Source organism: Branchiostoma floridae, chromosome 7, assembly GCF_000003815.2.
Source record: "Branchiostoma floridae strain S238N-H82 chromosome 7, Bfl_VNyyK, whole genome shotgun sequence".
Lineage (NCBI taxonomy): Eukaryota > Metazoa > Chordata > Leptocardii > Amphioxiformes > Branchiostomatidae > Branchiostoma > Branchiostoma floridae.
Genome location: NC_049985.1, coordinates 25,226,252 through 25,236,731, shown reverse-complemented (window position 1 = coordinate 25,236,731; position 10,480 = coordinate 25,226,252). Strand labels below are relative to the sequence as shown.

Here is a 10,480-nt window from a genome sequence, read left to right as displayed (position 1 = left end):
ACCGTCAAAATCTTTTATTTTCTTACAAAACACAATCACTTAATCATTTTCTGTCCATTTCTATTGTTTTCTTTTCGTTATACGTGTATGTGAAAAAGTCGTTTTTAAAAAATTCAAGCTTGTCGATCCAAGATGGCGGACAAATGACGTCATTTTCTGACGTCATATAGACGTCATTGTCGTCGTCTTTGGCACCATAAGACTTGGCAGACTTAGACACCAATAAGATATTATTTAGCTTCATAGTCATCATTTTGTTCAATACATTTATGTATAGCGGAAATAGATAGACGCTAGGGGGCCATTATCGAACTTCATCTTCGTTTTTCCAACCCCTACCCACCTACCTACCAAGGCTTGAGTTATATACTGTTTACGGACACATAAACATGCACATATCACACACACACACACACACACACACACACACACACATGCATGCACCACATATACACAACGCAGACACACATACACACACACACACCACCCACCCACACTTTTCAGGCCTGAACTATAAGTGCATGGACTTTATGGCTGCAGAGGGTCCACTACTTGCCCGAGTTGTGGTAGTCCTCTCGACTTGGTTGCATTTCCCTGGCGTGGACTTTTCAGGCGTGAACTATAAGTGCGTGGACTTTATGGCTGCAGACGGTCCACTACTTGCCCGAGTTGTGGTAGTCCTCTCGACTTGGTTGCATTCCACTGGCGTGGACTTTTCAGGCGTGAACTATAAGTGCGTTGATTTTATTCCTGCAAACGGCCCACTACCTGCCCGAGTTACGGGTTCCTCTAGCTCTCGATGTGCAAGTATTCATCTTGCCTGGACTTTGCAGGCGTGGACTTTATGCCTGTGGGTGGCATACGTGCACTACCTTCCCGAGCCACAAAGTATGCGTGTATGCCTGCGGACGGCCCACTACCTGCCCGAGTTGTGGTGGTCCGTTCGACTTTGTTGCAATCCATTGGCGTGAACTTCGCAGACGTGAATGATAAGTGCGTGGACTTAATACCTGCGGACGTCCATCTGACGGACTTTCTTTCTTTCTTTTTCTTTCTCTTTATTTCGTTCTTCCTTTTCCCTTCCTTCTTTTCTCTCTTTCTTTACATGTGCCAAGTTGAGAGAGGTTCAAAACGTACATATGGCCGCGCCTGGGGCAATTACTGCGGTATTGAGGTCACTATAGGTGCTGTTTACAGGCTGCCATTACAGACCTTTACGATTTAGCCCTGCCTATTGTAAACTTCTCGTAATTCAGCCCCGCGTACACATTGTGTCTTTTACTTCAAGCTACGCATTGAGGTTTTTGTACATGCAGCAAGTATCAGGGCAAAGTTGGAGGGGCTAGATTATGAATGTTTTTGTGCAAGACTGAACATCTTGTTTATTTAAAACGGCTAGTCTACCCAAGAGGCGACAGATAAATCTACTCAAGATCCCAATGTGACCAGTGTGACTATTCTGCAGCAAAGAAATGTCATTTAAATTATCATCTAGCCAAACACACTGGTGACAAACCCTATATTTGTGGGGAGTGCGGGTACAGGACAACTCAAAAGTCACATTTATCCCTACATATGAGAACTCATACTGGTGAAAAGCCCTACAAATGTGACCAGTGTGACTATTCTGCAGCACAAAAATCCAATTTGGTCCAGCATTGTAAAACACACCGGCGAAAAGCCCTGCATATTTGAAGAATGCAATTTCGGGCTTCTAAACAAACTCATTCATCCGAACAGCTAGTGTTGTCATCTAGCTGTAGTAAATTAACAAACTGATGAGATCATCATATCACGGCAACATCCCTTGTGCTCAACCTGGCAGGAAAACTCTCGCCGTGGAGAAGTAGTTCCTTGTAAATTCATCATATCGGGCAGCAAAAGCGGTAAATGTAACTACCTGAAAATTGAAATCTAGTTCTATTATCGAATGAAGAAAACCTTTATTGTACACTTCTGCTCTAACAAGCTAAGTACAGGCTAGGATAGCATTCTCTGAATAATCTAAGTACAAGTAAACACACCATCAATATTTAGCAGCAGCATCAAGCCTGATTTAATTCTAAGTAGCCTACAAGGTGGCTTATGCTCATTCCATCAGTGAGATACAGAACCCGCAAATAATGCTGCAGTACCATAGAAAACCCGGCAGTGGGCTCAAAATCTAGTCATTTCGTCAGAAAGCCGTAAGCTCAAACCAAATGTCATAGCAATCCAATCAAAGCTAAAGTTATGCTGTTAAAGTACAATTTTTGCTACACTACATAACCTTCTTTGCGAATCGCGCAAGTAACCAAGCTTCTGCTTATAGCATGTGTCTTTGCTTGGCATGTATCACTGTAACTTGGGGGGTGTACCTATTAACTTCCTTATTATGGACTAGATATTGTATTTGGCTATTCAGGGCTTTTATGTTAAAGTCAGGGCAGGAGGCGGATGTGTTATGGAACTTTTCCTCAGGTTGTTGGACCAGGTAAAGCAATAAGTACAATAACTAGTACTAAAATAGTAAATGTGCTGACAAATGGGTGATACAAATAATTGGCTTTTTAATATAGAAAGTTTATTGCAAGTTCATGCCCGTAGGCTAATTGCATGGACATGGTAGAAACAGGATAGGGGATATGCATGTAACAATTAACAGTGATAAATATTATCATACAAAAAGACTAATCTAATACTAGTGTTAACTATATCTAGCTAGGTTGGTTTGACTTCTTTTCTGGAAGCAGAGGAAGGCAATATATACTTTGGTGGATTTCGCCGACAGCTCGGACATAGAGCCAGTGCTCGGCTGTGAGAGTCAAGCGTTCCGACTTGATATTATCGCCGGTGTGACTTCAAATAATTGAAAGTTCCAAACGAAAAAAAAGTCATAGACGCACTGCAAAGTTATCGATCAGACAAACAGGCAAGTTGAACCGCAAACACCACATAAGCTGTTACAAGCCATAGTTACTTTGGGATAAACGATGGGATTACATACTTAACTTAATACATGCGTAAATTGAGCTAAACCTGAATGCCCCTACATATGAATTATGTAAAGGTAAAAATCTAATTTGCATTAAGCTTTTAAGAAAATCTAGATATTTCATCAGACTGCGTTCAGGTGGAGTGTCGCTTGATGAAATCATATTTTAGCGTATTTTCGTTCAGTATTTCAGTTATGTCGAGCTTGTGCCCGCTTGAGGTGCGTCAAGCCTTTGAACTTGAATCAGTTGACGCTTCTTGCACTCAAAGGTGTACATGAGGTCGGTCACCCTTTCCACTTCCTGCAGTACCATGTCCGTCCGCTGGAGGGTCTCATCCACAAAGTGGTCCGGAAGTGGTGCTTCATCTTCAGAAACGGAAAAAAAAAGATGTAAGGAGTTTTTAGTTTATCATTTCCTTATGTGCTGCAAAACACTCCATTTGGGTAGCAGGATAGGTAGGGTAAAGTCCTTTTCTCTATTATAGGGATATTTGAAGCAATCGAAGCGATATTTGAAAGCAATTGTGATGATATTTGATAGCAATTATGGGGATACTTTAGCTTCATAGCTATAAACCTACTCGTACCACAAAATGAGTACCTGCGATCTCTACATGCAGTAAACCACTGTCATTAGAAATCTCTTCTCAGTTGAAAAAATATGAACTGCCGGGAGCTAAAATAATGTCCGACAATGGTAAGTCTGATATTACCGTCAAAGTCTTGGGGCTCGTGACGCATGCCCAGAAGACTCCTGAGGGAGTTCCAGAAGTAATCTCCCATCGCCGTGTCCACGCCGATGTCTTCAGCCGTCTTACAGTAGCTCAGCCAGTTACACAGCATCCCGACTGCCAGGTTCAGCTATAGGAGAACATAGAAATTAGGCTACATAGTGTTGTTGCAGACAAGTTGTTGAAGCTGTAACGTATTAGATGCAAATTTGGGATGGATATATATAGATGGTGATGATGTGTAATACAAGAAAGGCAACACTTTCCAGAAAATGCAGGATGTAAAATTCCCTCCAAGTAATTTGCCCTTTGTCAAGCTACTCGCACACCGTTATAAACAATTAGGTTTGCCCCTAAGGCGTCGCGAAAATAAAGAAAAAATTGTCACATTCACACCCCAAAATGAGTTTTTAACGAAGACACATTTGTATAAGGTGTGAAAACTGTTATCAAAGAAACAAAAGTGTGCTACGAAAGCAGTTAGAATTCCCCAGTCCACCAGCGCCTACTATAAGCAATGAAAGGAACTGCATGACGGAAGAAGAAGAAATAAAGAAGAAGAAGAACACACCAACAAAAACAATATTTTACCTGTCGGAAAACATATCTATATATGTTTTTAAAATTCTGATTCAAATAAAGTGATTTTTGTCTGACCAGGTAAAAGACGAAGACCATGACGAACGTAGAATAATACAGAGGTCCCATGACACGATCCACTGCCTTCATATCGTCCGCAAAGACTCCGACGAACGGCCTCCCCAAGCCCATCTCAAACAGCACGTACGACGTTTTCTTAAAGGCGGAGAAGGTCTCCATGTTTTTGCCGAAGATTAAGATCCCACTGAAGCCGTAGGCCACTATGATGACCAGCATGTACACCGCAAACCCAAAGGCTTCGCTGTATAGCAGCTAGAAGTGTATTAAAAAACACCAACTGCTTATTGTTGGTTTCAATGTTTTGGCTAAACAGAATGAACAAACTGCCAGGGTGCCCAAACATACACCACTTCTTCATTACATCACAAGCTCTCTGCCACAAAAAAAATCCATAGCACGTTCAGACCAAAAGATAAAAAAAAAAAATTGATGTTTTCTGTAGTACCAATACGGGGTCACATCGCAGGGGTCCTAAAATCGACCTCGACCTTTGTCTTCCCAACACTTACCCACATACTAAATGTCATTATAATTCATCCAGAGGTTCTTGAGTTATACTGACTACAAAAAACGGAAACACGAACATACAAACACACCAAAAACTATATCTCAATTTTTCATGGAGATAATCAAAATGTTGATATCTTGGTGCGAAATGTACAAGAAGTTCTACGTACATGAGGCAAAGCGTAGACGGTAGCCACGCCCCTGGAGAAGTTGAGAACCCGCAGGATGCTGAAGGTACTGATGAAGATGGAGAAGGACAGGACCTCCTTGAAGGTAGCGTCCCATTGGCCTGCGGTACTGATGTCTACAAACTCATTGATACCGAACAGCCCTGTGAACATTCCATATGTGAAAAAGTTACTGTACATATTTCTGGGCACTTCGACAAGCTCTAGACGTCACCAATAAACAGCTTATGATACCTTTCACATATGCAAAAACGGTTTCTGATTTCCCCCAAATGACAGCATGTAGGTAGGAAGTTTGTCAGCATATACCTTTTGCTTGTTGTATGTCACGCAGTGCAGCAGCTGCCTGGATGTACCGAAGTGCGAATGTCACAATGACGGCTGTCGACAAGCCAATGTTGCTCAGGATCAAGATGTTCCAGAAATTGACGAAGTACGCACGACCACTCTTCCGTATGTTCCAAATCTCACCAAGGACGCTGTAGATGTAGAAAAGGACGAACAAGATGTGGAAAATCATCTGGACATAGTCGTCTGCTGTCTGGTACTGGAACAGTCGGAAGGTCTGGATACTGGGCTGGAGTTCAGCAGCGCCCCCTGGGAGGTACTGCAGCCTGAACACCACGCTGCTGAAAAGCTTCACGTCAGGGTGGTAGAAGTTGGCCCGGAGAATGAGAGTGTCTGAAACCATCAGGATCCAGTCGGTCTGCTTTAGGAAGTCTATCACTGCAGCAGCCTGATCAGCATCCCGTGCCAGGTCCACCGTGGTCAAGCACGCCGAAGTGCCATTTCTGAAAAAGAAGAAAGAGTTCAAATTTTCATGAATCCAGATCATAGAAAAAAAAAAGATGATATGAATGACGAACAGATCTTCCCTGGACAGAGAAACAAGCCACCTATAAACAAAACCATAAGCCATGGAATCATCACTACACGAAAAGTGTGATTTACCAATGATGATAAATACCGGGTAAACGTGGTAATGGTTGCTTTGGGCAGCGCAAAAAGTCAGTATAGATTTTCTGGATGTATTTGTCGATATTGGTAAATTTTTGTGGAGTGAGCCCTCCATATCTAACTCCAGGTGCCATTTAAGCTATAACGACATTATTTGCCAGGTAAATGATATAGGTACGTCTGGGATTGGTTGCCCAAACAATAGCGATAAATCCTACATAAGTCTCATAATCTTAGTCTCAAGCACCAAATGCCAAAAGCAACCATTACCAAGCATTTATTGTTATTGGTAAATCCCGCTTTTCGTGCAGTGCATTAACATCAAACAATGCAAACATGTTTTATATACCTGACTTCGTCGACAATACTTGCAGTCCTGTTGTAAGAGCAGCTTTGTTCGCTCTGTCGGCGAAGAGCTCTTGTGATCAGATTCATCATCAGCTCAGGATGAAGCCTTTGGTCACTGGTTTCGAGGTCTATGTCTATTGGGTCATCTGGAATTGAATGGACATCCCGATAAAGTCTTCATGTTAGTGCAACAGCCTATGGAACGAGTCTACACATTAAACTGGATACAGTAAAAAGCTATGGGATCTGCGATATTTTCTCACCTGGATACTCGGTGGTTCTCTCCAGGCGAAAAGAACCGATCCGGAATGCGTTTGTTCCAGCAGGAAACTGTTTGTCCAGCCACCTCAGCTTCTGCCCGCTGTACCCACGCTCTGGGTGGAGGGACGGCATCAGTTCCGACGACAGCCACTTCCAAGCATCGTCTGCTGTGGCGACCTGAAGGTGGGAAATTAATTCTTGTATCTTACTTAGACCTACGTCACATTTCCTAGCTGGGGTCCGGCCGGGCGGAACACGAAAGATTAAATTTTACGCCAATAAATATGCACAAGGCACGCTGTTGAATTATTTTCGGAACTTTCTGTTTTCTTGTTGTCTTTTATATCATACTTTGTGGTGGATCAAACCATTCTCGTTGGGTATACACATATTGTACTAATTATACAATACTGATGTGTTCTGCGAACCAACCAACCAACCAACCAAACAACCAACCAACCAACCAACCAAGATAGAGTAAAAAGAACGACATAGGGCGGTGATTTTTTAAAACATGTGTACAACTTGCTTTTAGACGGATTGCTGTTTGAATAGTCAGCTCGAGAAAGGCAGTTTTTCAAACAGTACCTCCTCATATCCAGATAGTAGCGTGTTCTCCAGTGAGGTCCTGACATGGTAGGCGTGTCTATCGAAGCCCAGAATCCCGATGTAAAAGGCATTTCCAGTGAAGACGAGGAGAAACATCAGGAGCACCAGGATGCTTCTGCCTTTTGTCATCTTCTCGACCCAGTTCGGGTCATGGTCGGTTTTCTTCGGGGCTGGCGGCAAAACTCTCCGAGCGGGAACTGAATCAGAAGTACAGACCATCAATGACGTTAGCTTAATATGCAAAAACATCTCAATTTACAGCCTTGGTCAACGCAACAGTGTTCATGATGGTATTGTAGCTAATTGTTAATACCACCAGCAAACAATTTTTTTCGTTTTGGGTTGTAAGAAATGATGTAATAATCCATGCTTTCTTTGTGAATTGAAACAAAACAGAGACATTTACTGACTGGCCACTACGGTCGGGACAGTCTGTCGTAGCCTTGCATATCAAATTTCTAGAGACGTACCTTCATAATCCCTGCTCCTCTTCTGAATAACACCAATTGGAGGTCGCCCTGTGCCAGAAAGGTTCGTCCCCAAAAGTCCCCGAACACAAGCGGTCACAGACCAGACAATAGGTCCGATGATGACTGCCTTTGTGTAAGCGATCAGAAAAATCTGCAAAATGCGTACAGGAGTTAAGTCACAAGCGTTTTCGTAGATTGCCTGAACACGAGATTGCTAAAGCTGATCTTCCAAACGTTATCCAACGCACTTCTTGTAGTAACTTGTATTTATACAGTCCTGCTGACCCCGTGTATATGTCACAGTGGAGATCACGATCCAGTAGAATCGCCGATTCTCCTAGGAGAGATTGCGATTGGATCTCAAATGATGCTAAGATGTAGGAAACAGCTGTAATTTCTTATAATAATTTAAGAATTAATGCAAACCTACTAACTATTACCAACTGCCACACTTGAGCCACTTCTGCAACTTAACTCAATGTACACTATAGTATATAGAATCACCATCATTCATGGTAAATTTCATGTATGTTTTCTGATAAAGTAATTTCTGAATAGGTAATCGCAAAAATCTTATAATTTGTGAAAGACACCAAAAGGTGATCAAACAATGTGTCAGTGATCAAATTTCACGGCTTTGGAAGAACAACAACTGTAAAGTCGTCAAACAGATGTCAAAAGATCAAGCAGAGTTTCAAGATATTAATCACAATTTCACACCTATTCAGTACATTTCACTAGTCAGATTTGTACTGAATCATTTCACAGACGAACAATAAGCATTGTTAAGTGATCAACAGGTTTTTAAGATACAGTTGCAGAAGTGAGTCTAGTGTGGTAGTCTTCGGTGAAGTTAACATTGTAGAAGTGACACACGTAGGCTTGAGTGTAGTTGGTAATGAGTTAGTAGGTTTGCATTAATACTAAATAAAATCATTGTTAAAAAAATATTTGAGTTTGGAACGGAGTTTCTCCTAGGAGATATCCCGATCGCAATCTGTCCTAGTAGATCGCCGATTGTCCTAGGACAGATCCCAATTGCAGTCTGTTTCCTACATCTTAGCATCATTTGAGTTTGGATCGGAGTTTCTCCTAGGAGAGATCCCGATCATGATCTGTACTAGTAGAATCGCCGATTGTGCTAGTACAGATTGCGATCGAGATCTCTCCTAGGAGAAACTCCAATCGCAATCTCTCCTAGGAGAATCGACGATTCTACTGGATCGTGATCTCTACTGTGACATATATATGGGTAGCACATACATGGTGTCTGTATGTGGGTCTCGTATTATATTGGTTTGGGGTATTTCTCTCCAAATGTGGCATACCACGTGTGCACTGCAAAGCGCATCGAATAGGGAAGTAAATGTGCAGCACTAGCAGCAACGCAGAAGAGGTCAAGTTTTACTGATCTAATGGGATACTAGTAATCAGCTCAGAGAGGTTGAATCTGCAAAACAGTGCCAGTATAACAAAGGTTGTGAGAGTTACATATCGTGAAAGTGACATCTCAGTTAACCATGCAGAATGCATGACTTAAACCAACCTGAACAGGCTCCAGTACAAACGTAGTGAACAGGAATGCCAGGACGAAGTCCTTCAGCCAGGCCTGGCTTCTCCCGGCTCCAAACTGCAGACTGTACACGATGACGAAGAAGCTGCTGCAGACAGACGTCAGGATGGCGAGGATCCACGCAACCGTCTTGTACGGAAACCGGCGGATGGATGGAGATGTCGGCGTTTTTATCGGTCCTGGCGGAATATGATCCTCCAGCGGAGGCTGCTTGCGAAACATCGGCACGAGGATTGCGTAAACTGGCAGGAACACTGTGAATGATGTTGCTGCAGTACCAATCAGTTCCGATAGACGGAGAGTGATGACTCCTGCGTCGAACAGAATGACATCGTGTGCCCCCAGTCTGACCCCGTACCACATAGCGCTGCCCACCATCCACAGTGTGGTCTGCGTCAGGCAGCAGACCAGGCGCTGCGCCCGGCTGAAGTGTCTCACACCGGAGTTGTACACTGCTGATAAGAGCAGATGGTCGTCGTACAGAAGGTACGTAAACGTCGGCAGGGTGTACTCGGACATCCTAAGGTAAACATAACAACATTTCTCAAAGGAAAACAAATTTCAAGATAGAGTGAATAATTGCTTCTATGAATAAATACTATATTGTCTGGTACATTATTTCAATCTCCTTCTTATACATTGACTGCCGCTTTCAAAGTGAATCGCAAGTTCAGATGATTTAATCACGACCGTTTTAACACTGCACAAAAATAAGAATTTCTGGCAATTACTGGTTTCTTATACTACCGTGGAACTTGACATGTCCGGGTCGTATAAAGGAATTTCGTTTCACGGTGTGTCCGGTGCCGAATATCCCCAATCATTGCCGGACATGGCCATGTCCGGTAGTTCGCGGTACCCGCACACTGCGTGCCTTGAGAAGTGGTTGAGCGAAGGGGTAGTGTGTATTCAAGTGATAATTGCTATCAATGCTTTTTAAAAGAAAATGGTACGGAAAACAGTATAAAAGTATCCCTGGAATAAAGAAACGAAAAACTTTTATCTCTGTATCTTATTTCTTGCATTAACAAAGTTTATGATCCTGATAAAATTTTAACGTGTGTATATTCAACTTACGGTACCGCAGAGTGACTTTAGAAATGTCAAAGATTTTACAGTGCAACAGAATATTTGACAGTTGAACATGTCTATTACGTAACATTCTGTTCGGTTTGCTTATTTACTGATCGTGCGGGAAAAGG

At 42.5% G+C, this 10,480-nt stretch overlaps 1 protein-coding gene across 1 annotated transcript; it reads right to left on the bottom strand.

The window, feature by feature from the left end:
* Positions 1–2,672: 2,672 nt before the first annotated feature.
* Positions 2,673–9,797, bottom strand: LOC118420233 (polycystic kidney disease and receptor for egg jelly-related protein-like). Its single transcript, XM_035826953.1, has 10 exons — positions 9,252–9,797; positions 7,706–7,856; positions 7,215–7,432; positions 6,629–6,803; positions 6,367–6,511; positions 5,370–5,851; positions 5,043–5,203; positions 4,363–4,617; positions 3,688–3,835; positions 2,673–3,340 (listed from the first exon to the last, which is right to left on the bottom strand). The coding sequence occupies exons 1-10, from the start codon at positions 9,795–9,797 to the stop codon at positions 3,168–3,170; spliced, it is 2,454 nt and encodes an 817-aa protein (XP_035682846.1). The 3' UTR covers positions 2,673–3,167.
* Positions 9,798–10,480: the final 683 nt, after the last annotated feature.